The sequence below is a fragment of the Herpailurus yagouaroundi genome, unplaced genomic scaffold, assembly GCF_014898765.1.
Source record: "Herpailurus yagouaroundi ecotype Mexico unplaced genomic scaffold, PumYag 140, whole genome shotgun sequence".
Lineage (NCBI taxonomy): Eukaryota > Metazoa > Chordata > Mammalia > Carnivora > Felidae > Herpailurus > Herpailurus yagouaroundi.
This window is the reverse complement of record NW_024412395.1, coordinates 24404375-24421339: the sequence shown is the minus strand read 5'-3', so window position 1 is coordinate 24421339 and position 16965 is coordinate 24404375. Positions and strand designations below refer to the sequence as shown.

At 33.9% G+C, this 16965-nt stretch overlaps 1 protein-coding gene across 4 annotated transcripts in view; it reads left to right on the top strand.

Annotated features, from left to right (window-relative positions):
* LRP1B (LDL receptor related protein 1B) overlaps positions 1–16965 on the top strand; it is a 1898953-nt gene that overhangs the window by 1101476 nt on the left and 780512 nt on the right. For all 4 annotated transcript variants that reach the window (XM_040474969.1, XM_040474970.1, XM_040474968.1 and 1 more), the window contains exons 10-11: positions 1686–1829; positions 6459–6695. In XM_040474969.1, coding sequence (XP_040330903.1) covers positions 1686–1829; positions 6459–6695 — 381 coding nt within the window. The remainder of the gene's footprint in view (positions 1–1685; positions 1830–6458; positions 6696–16965) is intronic.

Here is a 16965-nt window from a genome sequence, read left to right as displayed (position 1 = left end):
CATCTTCTTGTGCTTCAAAATGAAACTAATTTAGAATAATGTAAACACTAACATAGATTTAGTTGAGGCAATGTATTGTCGCAAATCTGTTTACAGTCAATTTAAATTTGGGATTCTGTAAATAAACCTTATTAGAGTTTGATGTTAGTATCCATTTATTTGCCGATTATTCACTGAGCATTTACTATGTGCCAGGAACTGTTGTATGTACACTGGGATTGTAGCAGTAAATAAAACAGACAAAAATTCTTGTATTTATGATATTTGTATCCTAGTAGAGAAGCATAATTTTAAAGCGATCAAGTATATTAGAAGATAATAAGTGCTATAAAGAAAAAATAAAGCAGATAGGGCATCTCAGGGATGGGGGTACTTTGCAATTTTATATTGAATGGTTTGAGGAAGTTCCAGTGAACAAATGAAATTAAATGAAGACTTGAAGTAATTGAAGGAGGGACACACAAACATGGCAGGTAGAGAGATGAGCAGGCACAAAGACCTTAAGGAAGAGCATGTTTAGAGTTTTCAAGAAACAGCAAGGAGATGTATGTGTCGAGAGCAGAGCAAAAAAGGTTAAGAGAAGTAATAGGGGAGGTTGGAGAAATGAAGGAGGACCATAGCAATTAGGGTCCTCTAGACAATTGCAAAATCTTTTCCTTACAGAGATGAGGATTCCCTAGGAAGCATTAGACAGAGTCTCATGATATGACTTACTTTTTAAAGCAATCACTGTGGCTACTATTTTCACAAAAGGCTATTGGGGACAAAGGTAGAAGGTAGGGGTATTTTCATTTTGAAAATAGGAATACAAAATGAACATGGCAGAATTTTAAAGCATAACCATTTTAGTATTAAAAGAAAATTGCCATGTTATTTGTCACAATCTCAAGTAAGTGATGATCATAAAGAAATATAACCACAATAGTATATAAAATCTTAGTGACATTATTCCTACCACAGCCTTTTTTTCTTTGACTCATCTTTTTCTCATTCTCTTCATATGTCATGGGGTAGTTTTTTTTTTTTTTCTTTTTGTAACTTCTACACTCATGAAATGTTCTGTTCCTCAATCTCTACATGCAAAGTAGCCTCTACATTTTGGAAATTACTCTGTCTCTGTCTCTCTCTCTCTCTCTCTCTCTCTCTCTCTCACACACACACACACATTCATTTTGTGGTAGGGTTCTCAAAATGGCAGTTGACTCAAAATTGAAAAAAAACAGTATTGTCTCAGCACTTCTCAGTAAAGATAGTTCCTGAGTCATGTTTCTTCCACGTTAAGTGCCCACCTAATGGATTTCAAAAGAAATCCTTTCTCTGCTTAATTACCTAACCTGGCATATCTTTATAGTATCTTTTTATATTTGTAAGAAATATGTATTTTAAGAGAGAACAACAAGCGTGAGTCAGAAATACCAAGTTACTTTTTGTGCCTACATGTAAACAGTTTAATATAAAAGCAGAATTTTTTTCGATATAACCTTAGGAGGGCTTTGAAAAATTCCTACCTCTTCTTTGATGAGGTTTAAACTCTTTTTTCCAATTGATTATGGTAATAAATCATAGGGTATAAAGATTTGGGGGAGGATTCCCTCTTCATGCACTATAAAAGTTTCGACATACTGATGCACATAATTATCTTGTCTTTGGAAATTTTCAAGTGTGCTGTTTTTTATTTGTTGTAGTCAGAAGCCATGCATGTGAAGTGGATCCATATGGAATGCCAGGGGGATGCTCACACATCTGTCTGCTCAGCAGCAGTTACAAAACACGGACCTGTCGCTGCAGGACGGGCTTCAACTTGGGAAGTGATGGCAGGTCGTGCAAAAGTATGTTGTTAAAATCGAACACTTTGCCAGCAGCTACTGCTTCAGAATAGGTTTTTTTAGTATTAATTAGCTATGTCAACATCAGCAATAACATAAGACTTAACAGGTGGAATTTGCCTACACAATGTACCAACCATTTTTCCTTAGTATTTAGGAGTTTTGTTTTTGTTTGTTTTGTTTTGTTTTTGTGAGAATGTAAATGAGAAACTGAATCAGGCTATAGAGTCACTAAATTTATGAGTCTCTGGGGAAATATATTTCAGGGAAGATTTTTAGGAAGATCTTTCTTTAATGCCCTAAAGAAGGTTTTTGGTCTAATGAGCCTGAATTATTGGTTGACCATATTTTCTCTTATCTGAACCAAGAAGCTGCTCCTAGTAATAGGTGTGTTGTTTAGTCCAATAAAAATCCACATAAAGCAATGTTTCACCTTATCCAGCATCACTGGGGAGTGAAATTCATTTCATTATTTAATTTTCCAGGTAACTGGAGCTATACTAATTAAATATCAATCTCTTTAACAATTTTATTGAAAAGCTTTCCAACAGACTTATCTTTGCTTTATTTTTGAGATATGCTGAATAACATAATTGTTCTTTATTTAAAAAGATAATTAATAATTATATGCATGACTTTTGCAAATTTAGATTTTTGCCCCCATATCGATTAAAGTCTTTACTTGGAGTCTTCATAAGCAAATAGACTAGAATGGCCCTTGTAGGAATGGTGTCCATGTGGAGATTACTGTCTGTTAAATGTCTCCCAAATACCATAATTTTTAAAGTTATGATGACTGCTTTTTACAGTGTCCATTGTGTCTCCATTTTGTTATAACAATGGCTTTTTATTTCTGTCAGTGTTCCTTCTCTGGTCACTGTCCTGCCATGTCTTTGACTTTCTTGTCATTGCTTACTGAGGACTATGAAATTAGATCACTAAATTTGTTATAAGTTAAGTCCAAATGGTTTGAATTAGTAGTACAAATACTTTTAAATCGACAATCCAGGAGGCTCTACTGTGATAAAATATATGTCTTAGTATTTTGTTTTCATTTCTAACTTTGTATTAATTGCTGGGTTTCATGTTCAAGATATCCTCTGGATAATTGAAAGTTAGGAGACTCAAGATATGCAAAGTTGTGCATGCATGTGTGTATGTGTTGCCAACTTTTAAACTAGTGTGGTTACCACTTGAAAAGTGATGGCATGTCACGCAAAAATGCAATCATACTCACTTATACGTGCATATTTTCATGCATACTCACATAAATACATATGTTTGGAGAAAAACATAGGATGACAATTGCATAAACTTCAATCACCCGTAATGTAGTGTATCAATCAAGGCACATTTACATTAACAAAGACCATTGTAGCTATTTTAAGCAGAAAATATAGGTGCTTATACAATCTTTGAAAAGTTTGAAGCAATAGCTCCTAGACTCAGTCTTCAGAATATCCCTCAAAACCACCATCAAACTACCCTGGCTTAAAACCAGAAAACGGTCACAATTAGAAGCTTGGGCATCAGGAAGCCACAATGGCCATGGTAAGTCCAAAAGTCCACCATTTTGGTTGAGATCCAGGATCTCCACAACTTGCAACAAAGCTATTAGTGCCAGATATGTGTCACAACTGATAGTTCCTTACTGGCAAACAACACAAAACACAACAAAACTAAACCCTCTTCCTTGCCTTTTAATATACACAAAGGAAGAACACTAATGTGGAAAAATTCAATTTCTCCTTTAGATGAATAATGACAGAAGTAACAAAAGACAGCCTCATTTCCACATTCCAAACTTGAGCTAGTACATATGATTGTGGTACTTAAAATCAGGCCCATCTCTATTTGAGTGTCTCTGAAATGAAGTTTTTAGTTTCAATTGTCTTCTAGTGTCTGGACAATGTCAAGTGTCAAGACACTAGAAGAGATTTTAAAGTAGGTATTGAATGACTAAAATAAGTAGCCAAGTAAACAATGGGGACAATGGCTACTCTTAAAGCACACACACACAAACACATACGTTAAACAAATGAAGTGTTATGTTTACCAATTACCAATTAAAACATTAATGAAAAATATTATCAAAATTTGATATAGTGAAAACAGTATTCTTATGCATTGCTAACAGATATTGGAAATTTATGTCACTGTTGGAAAGACATTTGACAAAACATACAAAGACATAAAACTGAAAGTATCCTGTAAGAAATTATTCATTGTTTGAGTGTAGAAATTCATTATAAAAGTATTTATAATAACAAAGACCCAGAAACAATCTAAATACCCAGCAATAAGTAAGTAGCTGACTTATCATATTGCCTCTCTAGCAGGGAACATGTTGCTGCCATTGAGAGTAATGTTTTGAAGACCTTTTAATGGCACAATAAGATATCATTAATTTAAAAAAATGAGGTAGTAAAATGCATATGTAAGATTCCTATTTTTTTATGTCATTGTTTTTTTTTTAAGATTCCTATTTTTAAAAACAAAAGTATATGTGCACGTAAAATTTGTAGGAAATGTCACTTTTGAAAGAAATACTCACTTTTAAATAATATGTAATATTATTATTAAAAGATATTCTTGGGGCACCTGGTGGCTCAGTCGGTTAAGAATCCCACTCTTGATTTCAGTTCAGGTCATGATCTCATGGTTTGTGAGATAGAGCCCTGTGTCAGGCTCCACACTGAGAGTGGGGAGCCTGCTTAGGATTCTTTCTCTCCTCTCCTCTCTCTCTGCCCTTCTACCACTTGCACTTTTTTTCTCTCTCAAAATAAATAAACATTCAGAAAAATAAAAACGGTACTTTTGAAAATAGATACAGTGAGAGACGGTGAAGGCAATGAGGGAGATGGATGTTAATATTCTTTACCAGTAATTCCATTTCTAGAAATGTATACTTAGAGATCATCATAAAAATATATAAAATTCTAGGTTAAAAAAATGCTTATCTCAGTATTTTTATAATAATGAAAAGATAAAATCAACCCTAGCGAATAGTTTCACAAATTATCGTATAGGATACAGATCATACTCAAAGAATGTGAAGCTTAAATAATGGATCAACATGGGACATAATTTTGATGCTAATATTGAGTAATAAAAGCAGAATATAAAATTGTCCTCATATATAATTGTGCATTAGAAAAATTAATTTTGCAATAGTCACATAAAGGAATATAATACAACAGTGGAAATAAATGAAAAATGAGTACAACAACCATGGATGAATGTCACAAATATAGTAAAAATAAAGATAACTCAGAAGAATTCACACATGCAATTCAAACATGAAAAATCATGTTTGGAATACATACCACATATAGACTGAAACTTGCAAAAAAAAAAAACATGATAAACAATATAATTAGGATATTGGACATCTCTGATTTGAAAGGGGAATAGGAAAAAAAGGGGGAGGAATAGGTTTAGGGCACATGAATCCCTTCCAGTGTCCTGGAAATATTTTTAAGATGTGTGTGGGGTACATGCAATTTGTTTTATTTTTCTTTGTGATAAAATGTAATAAATATTTGTTTATATACATTTAATATTCAATAACACTAATTTTGAAAGAAAACAAGGGAAAGAATATATAAACTGATAATATAGTTTGTATTGAGAGTGTTGAGTTTATAAGTAATACTCATTTTTTCTTTTTTCTCCAGATTTTCAATAGGTTAGTTATTTTACTTTGCTAACAAGCTGACTTATGGTACTGTCATCCAATGAAACTGAATCATTTGTAACCTCGGTTTTATTTATAAAACTCAATATGTTTTCCCTTTTATATAAAAATATTTTTTTCAAATTATGTAGACTAAGTCAATTGCCCTAGCAATTGAAGAGCCTGGAATATATTTCCATATGAAAGTCTGTAGGAGTCAGTTCACTCAATAGTAAAAGCTACATTGAATTTGCCATTTTTAACCTGGGGAATTCGTTTTGTTTGGGGTGTTCGTTTTGTTTTGTTTTTATCAGGGCTGCGTTGTACATCAGAGTTACTGGAGGACAGCATCAACCTCTAACATTCTTATTAATATTTAAAAAAAAAGTGATGTAACTGACATTTTATTTCATTTCTTAAACAAATAAATCACTTGTTTAGGCATCTGTAATATATTCACATGCAAGTGTGTGATACTGTGTGAATCTATTTTTTTGCCTCTGACAGCCTTCCATGCAGACTCTGAGGAGGGGTGTTTTAAATATTGTAAAGTTTGTAGCATTGTCAGACATAATGAATGCTACAGTTTGTATCTACAGAATGTGCTAGATTGTAATGAATTGTAAAATTAAATGTGCTGGATGTTTTAATAAATGTCCATTTTACTGTTACCAGTTATCCAATGATCTGTCATGTTTTTGCTATACAGACAGTTACAGACAAAAGAATAATTAACTAAATATAACCCATTCACGGAAGTAATTTCGGTTTTAATTAAAGTAATGCAATTAGCTGGCCTTCTTGCATCGAGATACATTTGGCATATTTTAGAGTTTAATTTTTGGTATTGAATTTTAAAAAAGCTAATTGTGCCAGTTAATTAAACAGTGGCATTATGCAGTGTAAAGAAGATTAGGCAGCATCAGTTGTTTATGTTTGTAATCTTTCTTCTGCAGGACCGAAGAATGAGTTGTTCCTCTTTTATGGGAAAGGACGCCCAGGAATTGTTAGAGGAATGGACTTGAATACCAAGATAGCTGATGAATACATGATCCCCATAGAGAATCTGGTAAACCCTCGTGCTTTAGATTTCCATGCAGAAACCAATTATATCTACTTTGCTGACACCACCAGTTTCCTGATTGGCCGGCAGAAGATAGATGGCACTGAGCGAGAAACCATCCTGAAAGATGGTAAGTGACCATGTGTAATATTGACATCAAACTGCTCACAGATAAAGCACTGTGAAAGGATAAATCCAACATACGTAGAACTTATTTTAACCAGAACCTAAGTTGCTGTTTATTTAAAAATATTTGTTAATGTAATTTTCTTCAGTAACATTATTTCTACGTTTTTTCACGTACTAGTGTATTAAAACCATCATTATAAAATGGAACTTGGAATTGTCCAATTCATTTTAAACATTACAGGAATTAAACTAAATTATTTATTCACCTTTGTGGAAACGGCAGATTTTCAGTTATGTGTCTATAGTGCTCTATGGCAGAACATAAGATTTAGCAGGACGTTAGAATTTGTGTAATATTTGATTCTTACAAGCATATTGGTCATGTCATTCAAAGTGCATTAAAGATATCAATGTCCCACTGTCATTGCATTTCTTGCATATTGTTTCTTACTTTATAAATCATTAAAATTGAGTTCTCTAGCGATGCCCTTGAAATATCTGTAGTCTCAGATAAACTTTGTACCTAGTTTTACTTATAGAAACTTTGTACCTAGTTTTACTACTTATATGCAACCATATACTTGCAAAGATCTATGTATAAACTTTGTTAAAATGGTTTATTTTATAAATGTCATGGCTTGGAAACAACCAGTCAAGTAATTAATTAAGTAGTGTAACTTTGGTATCAGTAGAAAATAACTTCAATAACCAAGCAAACCTTGGGGCGCCTGTGTGGTTCAGTTGCTTAACTGTCCACCTTTGGTTCAGGTTATATTTTCATGGTTCCTGAGTTCAAGCCCCGCATCAGGCTGGTGATTCTCTCTGTCTCCCCTCTCCTACTGTCTCTCTCTCTCTCTCTCTCTCTCTCTCTCTCTCTTTCTCTCTCTGCAGATAAATAAACTGTGTAAAAAAATGATCAAACCAAGTCTTTGACTAGTCACTTTTAAACATGTTCACTAATGATTCAGGGATCATGTTTCCTCACACATACAATCTACTTACTTCTTAAATATTTTAAAAATCCTTGATTTAGAGAACCTTAATTATATGCTTATTATATGAAGAACAAAGTACTAGCTATCTCGGGAGATAAAAAGAATTTTAAAAGTGACCACTGCCTTCAAGGAGTTCATAATCTACCTTTGGATAGAATATAAACACATAAAAATGTAAATGCTTTGCAGCATTTAATAAGTTCAATACTGGCCCAAAGAAATACATGATTCATGGAGAATGTCCATGTGGTGGGAATCCACAGGGAGGAGGAGATATCTTTACGTGATTATTCTTAGAGAACTTTCTGTGCAGGAGGTGATGTTTGGGCTGGATCTTGAAGAATATTATAAGGGAGGGAAAGATATTTTGGAACCAAGAACTCCATTGAACCAAGAAAAAAAAAATATGTACTCCAGAAAGAGGATGAGATGAACTTAAGTGGATCACTTAAGATTTTAGTCACAGGGAAGAGGGTCCGAGGAGAGGTGGAAAGTGGAAGGTGATGAAATAAAAGACCTGGGATATGAGGTGAAGGGACTTGGATGAAATCCTGAAGGGCTAAGAGGCAGGCAATGCTTTTGAGCCAAAGAATCATGTGAATGAAAACATATGTTTTAGGAGAATCAAACTGGAGGGTGGAGTGCAGAATGAATCAAAGAGGAAGGAGAGAAAATAAGAGCAGAGACACATTAAAATTATTTATAGCATGAGTGGTAATGAGTGGTGGTCTCTCCTGTCTTTTAGTGGGAACAGGGAAGCATAAGGAGATTATTCATTTAACTCAAGTTCACTTTAAATCAAACCTTGAATGATAAAATGTACACTTTCCACGAGTGACAAATGAAGTGTTAAAATGAAAAATCTCCCTGTTTTTTTTTTTTTTTGTAGTTTACTGATGAAGGCAATATGAAGCCACCACAGCATTTTTAGAGTTGCTAATTAGAGTTAAGATTTTTATCTTAAATTGGACATGGCAGAGGCTGTCTTCCTACATTTCTTTGTAATGTGATTTCACATGATGGAGAATTGACAATTTTAGAAGGACAATAGACTTTCACATTCTGTGTCAGTAGATTCATTTGGATTGCTCTGATTTTGAACGAGAAATTTTCAAGGACTAAAATGTAACATAGAAGGGTCTTGGTTTCCTTTAAAAAAATGTCAGTTCCTGTGCTGTGACTGAATGTTCCAGTTAATAATTCTAACTTTGATAAAAATATCTTATCAGTGACATTGGTGCGTCTTTGCATTTCAGCACAGCAACAGAGATCAGCTCTAATAGCCACTTGACTGCCAGGCACATGTGTACATTGTTGTTTTGGCAGTATGAAGGTTATGAGAACATTTTGTAGATTTCACACCTGAAATATACTTAACCTTTTGATATTGCTGTGTAAAGACTGTTTCATACTTTTTTCTTAATCTTTCTCCTCACTATTAAAGAGAACAATAATAGACATTATGATATAAGATTAAGATGTCGAAACAGAACTTACATTTGGCAAATAACAATTCATTATTCTTAGAATCGAAACAAAATAAATTCTGTATGTATTCACTAATTTAGCTAGACTATCTATCCACCATCCAACCTGAAGACTAGAGGTAATGCTTGGTTTGACAAATTATTTTGTAAGCTTGGTAGAAATTCTGAATCTCAGATGTATTTGTATAGTTTGAAGTACAAGGCTATAAAGATTTTGCTGTTTGTAAATAAAACATCAATATCTTGAATATCTTTCATGTAAGCTCAGATCCTTTCTATAAAGAAAGAAAAACAGCATTTCAGAAAATTCCCATCTCTATTTATTCTTTGATTTTTTTTTTCTCTCAGAGGTTGATGGAAAACTTCCTAAATGTGGTGTATCCTATAGTCTGTAGAATCTTGTGGGCTGAAACTGTAGCTAAATAAAAGATAAAGGATGGGCACCTGGCTGGCTCAGTTGGTTAAGCCTCTGACTTCAGCTCAGGTCATGACCTCACAGTTCATCGGTTCGAACTCCACATCGGGCTCTGTGCTATCAGCTCAGAGCCTGGATCCTGTTTTGGATTCTGTGTCTCCCTCTCTCTCTGCCCCTCCCCTGCTCATGATCTGTCTCTCAAAAATAAATAAACGTTTAAAAATATTTTTAAAAAAGATAAAGGAAAATTGTCTCTTTGAGATACTTATATCTACCTCAATAAGTACTGAAAACATCTGTGAAATAAAGACATATTAATGATGTAATTAAAAATAGACGTCCATAAAGACAAATCTGTACCAATCTGTAAGTTTTTTATTCTCCAGAATTCTTGCCATAATTTTGTAAAATTCATACTATTTATTTTAATTAATTATTTATTTATTCATCCAGTCAATAAACATCCAGCAAATGCCTTTGCTGGGCCAGGTGCCATTGTAAATGATGGGACTATTGCAGTAAACAGGACAAAGCTTTATATTTAGTTTGTATCTAAATAGTAGGAGGCAGATAATAAACACATGCATAAATGAACAAGATAATAGTAAGTGCCATAAAGAAAATAAAGTAGGACACTGGTCAAAAGTAAAAAGAGATATCAACAGGAGGCAAATTTAGACTAAGTGGTTAGTGAATTTAATTACCTATCCTTGCTAGGTATAATTGTTATACCATCTAAGAGAACAAGATGGATATTCTTTATAAGATCAAATTCACTTTTATCTTCTTGGGTGTCTTGTCCAAGATCCATTTTTCATTGCAGGATGAATTATAATTCTCAGCAGAAAGGAAGAAGGTAGAAAACTGATAGCTTACTATTAAATTTATTATTGTATGCATTCTGTTAATGCAGTACTTGTTTCTAAACTGTATAAATTAATTCTACTGGGATATGTATATCCAAGTAGAAGACATGTTAAAACAATCTTTCATATCGTTCCATATCTTTAAAGTACTAAAAAAAAACCACTCAAAGCATTTTTCCTGAATTTGAAAGTTATTAATGCCTCCAGCTATAACAGAAAAACTGTAATTTCAAAAGCTCCCATAATTAAACTGGAGATTTGAGGTCACCAAGTTTGTGGTAATTTGTTACAATAGCCAAAGGAACTAAAAGAAAGCGTGTGCTCTTAACCACTTTATATATTGGGGGTGGGTCTCTCTCTCTCTCCCCCCATATATATACATATATATTCATATACATATATTCATATACATGTATATACATATATACATACATACCTATATCATGGTGGGTTCTATTTGATTGAGATCTGGAGTAGGTACATGTTTCCACACCTCAGACTCTTCCTTTTGCAAAAGGTATTTGCAAAAACCTTTAAATTGGAGAATAAAGAATAACTTTGGACAGGATTGCAACATAGGATATCTTTTCTGATAATATGAAGAGAAGTGTAGCCAGGAGGAAAGAGGAGTCTGTCTGTGCTGAACATATTCTCTAAATAACATGTTTGAAGATAATCTGTTGACTACCAAAGCATAGTACCTTATTTGTGTGTTTGCTTGTCTAGCATCTGAAGGACCTTCAGCTCAATTCTATCCCTGGCATCTCCATTCTCCCTCCATGTCAACAGTTTTTCCAGTTTTTCAGTTTGAAATATATGGTATTATACCCGGGGCATGAATTATTATTCATCATTGTAAATCTTAAAATACTCACTACCAGCACCACCACTGCCAGCACCACCCACACCCGCACACCCCCTCCCACTCCCCCCCCCACCCTCCACTCCCCACACTTACACACAAATGACGACCAACTTAAGACCCACTTCAGAACTCCAGAAACATTTCCAGGCCTCTCCTCTAACTGGTCCTAGGGCACCTACTTACAACAGATTACAGGATATAATCTGTTCCCAAAGGACACCAATCTTAGTGTAAGATTATCATTTTCTAGAGATCACTGTTTGTTCTTGGATGTCAATGAACTTCACCATTGTATAATGCTGTATGAATTTCTGGTATGTCCTAAAGGTCCATTTTGTGTGTGTGTGTGTGTGTGTGTATTTTATTTTTTTTCCATGTACATAACATAGTATTATATTACTTTCAGGTATACAATTAGAGTGATTTAACATTCTCATATAATTCCCAGTGCTCATCAAGATAGGTGTACTCTTAATCTTCACCTGTTTCACCCATCTTCCTATCTACCTCCCATCTGGTAACCCTCTGTTGTTTTCTATAGTTAAGAGTCTGTTTCTTGGTTTGTCTCGACTTTTCCCTTTGTTCTTTTTTTGTTTTTTGTTTTTTGTTTTTTTGCTTTATTTCCTAAATTGCACATATGAGTGAAATCATAGAGTATTTATCTTTCTCTGTTTTATTTCACGTACCATTATACTCTCTTGCTCTATCCATGTCATTGCAAATGCTAAGATTTCATTCTTTTTTATGTGTGGATAATACCCCATTGTGTGTGTGTGTGTGAGTGTGTGTGTGTGTGTGTGTGTGTGTGTGTGTGTGTATGCGCACATGCATCCCATCTTATTTATCCATTCATCTATCAATGGACACTTAGACTGCTTTAATAATTTGTCTATTATAAATAATGCTGCAATAAACATGGGGGTGCATATATCCCTTCAAATTGTATTTTTTTTTATTCTTTGGATAAATACAAGTAGCATGATTCATGGATCATAAGGTAGTCCTATTTTTTATTTTTTTATTTTTGAGTAGCCTCCATACTGTCTTCCACAGTGGCTGCACCAGTTGGCATTCCCACCAACAGTGCATGAGGGTTCCTTTTTCTCTACATCCTTGCCAATACTTGCTGTTTCTTGAGCTTTTGATTTTAGCCATTCTGACAAGAATGAGGTAATATCTCATTGTGGTTTTGATATACTTTTTCCTCATGATGAGTAATGTTGAGCATCTTTTTTGTCTATTGGCCATCTGTATGTCTTCTTAGGAGAAATGCTTGTTCATGTCTTCTGTCCATTTTTAATTGGATTATTTATTTGGGGGTGTTGAGCTATATAAACTCTTTACATATTTTGGATACTAACCTCTTATTGGATATGTCATTTGCAAATATCTTCTCCCATTCTGTAGGTTGCCTTTTAGTTTTGTTTGTTGTTACCATACTGTTTTGATTACTACAGCTTTGTAATATAACTTGAAGTCTGCAATTGTGATATGTCCTGTTTTGTTTTTCTATTTCAAGGTTGTTTTGGCTATTTAAGTTCTTTTGTAATTCCATACACAGTTTAGAATTGTTTGTTCTAGATCGTTTGATATTTTGGTAGAGAGTGCATGAATCTGTAGACTTCTTTGGATAGTATAAACATTTTAACAATATTTGTTCTTCTAATCCATGAGCATGGAATCTCTTTCCATTTGTGTCATCTTGAATTTCTTTCATCAGTGTTTTATGGTTTTCAGAGTATAGGTCTTTCACCTTTTTGATTAAGTTTATTCCTAGGTATTTTTTTTTGGTGCGGTTGTAAATGGGATTGTGTTCTTAATTTCTCTTTCTGCTGCTTCATTATTAGTGTATAGAAATGCAATAGATTTCTCTATATTCATTTTTTATCCTGCAATCTTACTGAATTTATTTATCAGTTTTAATAGTTTTTTGGTGGAATCTTCAGTTTTCTATGTATAGTATCATGCCATCTGCAAATAGTGAGTTTTACTTCTTTGTTACCAATTTGGATCCCTTTTATTTTGTTTTGTTGTCTGAGTGCTGTGACTACGACTTCACTACTATGTTGAATAAAAGTAGCAAGAGTGAATATCTTTGTCTTGTTCCTGATATAAGGGAAAAGGTCACCATTTGTTTTTGAATGTCAGTGAACCTCAGCATTGTATAACTCTCTAGGAAATTCTAGTGTGTCTAACGAACTAATTTTATGGTGATGAAACTAACATATTGAGATATCAGTAATGAATTTTGTTAGAAACTTCCCATGTACTTTAAGGAGTGATTATGCTTTGGAAAACATTTTAAAATTAAGAACAACCTTTTACTCTCTGCTCTTAGATTCCAGGTGCATATCAGTCTCATTTTTCTGACATTGACTCCGAACTTTCTCAAAAGGGAATGCTCAAACATTTTGAGAGATATAGATTCTGACCAACCATTAAAGAAAATAATGGACACATTTGTCAGTCATCAGACATTTCCTAATTAAAACTGTTAAGAAGAGATTTGTGAACATTTGCAATTTCTGAGATTCTAATAGATATTGCCCCACTGAGTAGCAAGGTTATAGCCTGTTAGCACGTACTAACTCCCATTGTCTGTCAATAAGATGTTTTTGTTTCCAGAATTCAGTGGATATTTGAGTCTGAAAATATGGGCTCAGTTTCATAGTTAATTTGCAAACATATATTTCTCATATTTTTTTATGTTTCTCATGGAGTATATGAGATATTTGGGGAAAAAAAAACCTCTAAGCGAATATATATGTCTTCTGTGAAAAGTTGACATGAATAGGAGTAACTTGAAATCTGGATTCCAAAGTACATTGTCATTAAAAAAATGTAATTGGCCATGTGGTTAATGAATTTTGGTGAACATAAAGATATCTTTCCCCTTATTTATTTCCACACAACATAGGCATATATACCTAGGCATAAGCATGGACAAATGTGTGCTACTTGTGCTGCAAATGCATGCATACAATGAACTACAAATACATGCATATACATAATAGCTGAGATAGCTCTAGAACTTCTATAAAGACATGTCTTATCTTGTAAATTCTAAATTGCTGGTAAGATCAAAAGAGAGAATGTGAAAATACTTGGTAATCTCCAAAATATATTAGAGTATTATTACAAATATAACCATTATATCAATAGATATTCTGATCAGTATAATTTTTTGCACATTTTAACTAAATTTCCAGTTTTCATGATGAATTAAAATAAAGAAATGAGTTCTACCCAGTTTCTTAATTATTCTTAGCATTATGTGATTTTTAGTTGTTACTTAAGAAATCACTTGGGAATCCTTTATTAACCTAGGGCTACTATTGTGAACATTGACTATAGTTGTAATGTTTCTTAGTTTAATACAGATTTCTGAGTAAAAGACAAGTTTGACAAATCATACTTGGCTGACATGACTTTAAGGTCTTAGACTAGGAAATGCTAGCTCAAATTGTGGGGAAAGATAATATCCATGATGCAAGCTGAACAAGTTCCCATGACACTCTCCATTTTGAGGGGATTTTAGGGGAATGGTAATAGCCATTGTCTGTGTAACCAATACATCAAAAATGTGGCTCTGACCTATCTAAAGCATAACTTTATTTTTGTCTCCCATTTGGTCTTGAAAATTTATTTTGTAGCGTAAGTCTCTTATTGGCAGAACTTTCCACAGCAAAACTTGAAAACTTGTGTTGTCTTCTGGCTAGAAGCCTGGAAAAGGAAAGGAGGACATATTTGGTTCCTTATCTGTCTCTGCCATGCATTTATTTATTTTCCCTGCTACCCATCCCAACTTGCTGGTCAACTACCAGTGCTGACTCATTGCTTAGCATTGGTGGGAACTGGTGAAAGGGGTACAGTGATACAGAGACAGCAAGGGTCTTATTTGAATTAATCCCTTTGTAAACTGACCTCTCTATGAGCATGACAAGTCTTTAAAATTTACTCTCTTGAGGAGTTGAGGTATGTGTGTCTGTATGTTTGTGTGTGCATGTGCAAGATTTTGGGGAGTTTTCTGTTAGATCTAATTTAATTTCCCTTGGACAAAGTGTATGAGATTTTATGTTTGTGATTTTGCATTCTGAATATCCAGTTTATATCCATTTTGTTACTGTTTGAATCCTTGTACTCAGCTGAGCTACGTTGTTCTGGACAGAAGACATTGCTATGCCAACATTCTCTCCTGTGTGGTCTACACAATAATCTGAAAAACTTCTGTCTTGGTAAACTCGGGGAATACAGATATAGTGCAAATCAACCACCACTTAGCTTTTTCAGATATAAGACTTTCTCAGGCATGAGTTATATGCATTTGGGAAAACTGACAATTGAGAACTCAATTCAAAGATCTCTCAGGGGTGCCTGCATGGCTCAGTTGGTTGAGTGTATGACTATTGGTTTTGGTTCAGGTCATGATCTCCTGTTTCATGAGATCAAGCCCCAAATCGGGCTCCACACTAGGTATGGAGCCTGCTTGGGATTCTCCCTCTCCCTCTCCCTCTCTGTCTCTGCCTGCCCCCTCACCCCCCACTCTTCTCATTCTCATTCTCTCTCTCTCTCTCTGTCTCTCTCTCTTAATAAATAAATAAATAAATAAATAAATAAATAAATAAGTACATAAATAAATAAACAAACAAACAAACAAACAAACATTAAAAAAAGTCACATGGAAGCTCCATCACTAGAGTTGAGGTGAAGGGCATTCCTTCGATCTCTCTTTCCTATAGCCTTGGGAGATTGAAGGGCAAGGACTAGAGAATTACAGAAAAGTAGCCTCTCCAAAGTTCTCTTCCCTTTACATTGTCTTCCCTTTACACCATTGATCCTGTTGAGGTACCCAGGAGCTGTGTAAACAGTTCTGATATAGTTCTTTGTAAAATATGAGAACTATTTTTTTTCTCACACTTTGATTTTTTTCATCATTTTGGCTCATATTCCAAGCTTTAATTTTAACATCCCATTACAAATGTCACAGTGAGTTACTATTGCTCCTAATTTTGCAACCAAATTGCCGATGTTCTAACATTAGGCAGTTGTCCAAATGACACCTGGGGAATAAAAAGCAATAGTAAGACTGTTTTGAAACTTCATTTAAACATACAGGTGATAACAAATAATATTTTCACTCACCTTATGCTCCTAGTTCTTTTTTTCATTATTTTATTTTAATATCACTTTTGTTCTTTTTATTTGAAACACTTTAAGCATTTTGTAAGGCTTAGAATTATGTCTTTTCAAATTAAAAAAGTGTTTAAAAATAAGAATAAAAGCTCCTGAGAGGTTCCAAGACAACACTATCCCTAGACAAGAGGTACAAGAGCACCTCTTTACCTCTCATCATTTTTCTCCAATTGTAACAACTCAAATGGCACTTTTGCCTATCATTTATATTTTTAAGTGTAAGGAGTACTAGGTGTGGCATGATTTCTAAAATGTTATATTTCTGGCCATTGAACAATATCATCTGAGTTAATTTTCTGTCCAAATTCTCCAGAATCACAAAATACATGGACATTAAAATTATTTCCAGTCATAGCACTGGCTCTCAAGATAAATGAAAACATTTCTTATTTGCTGTGTATCGCAAGTCATAAAACTGTTGCTATTAAATAATTTCCATTGCAAATATTA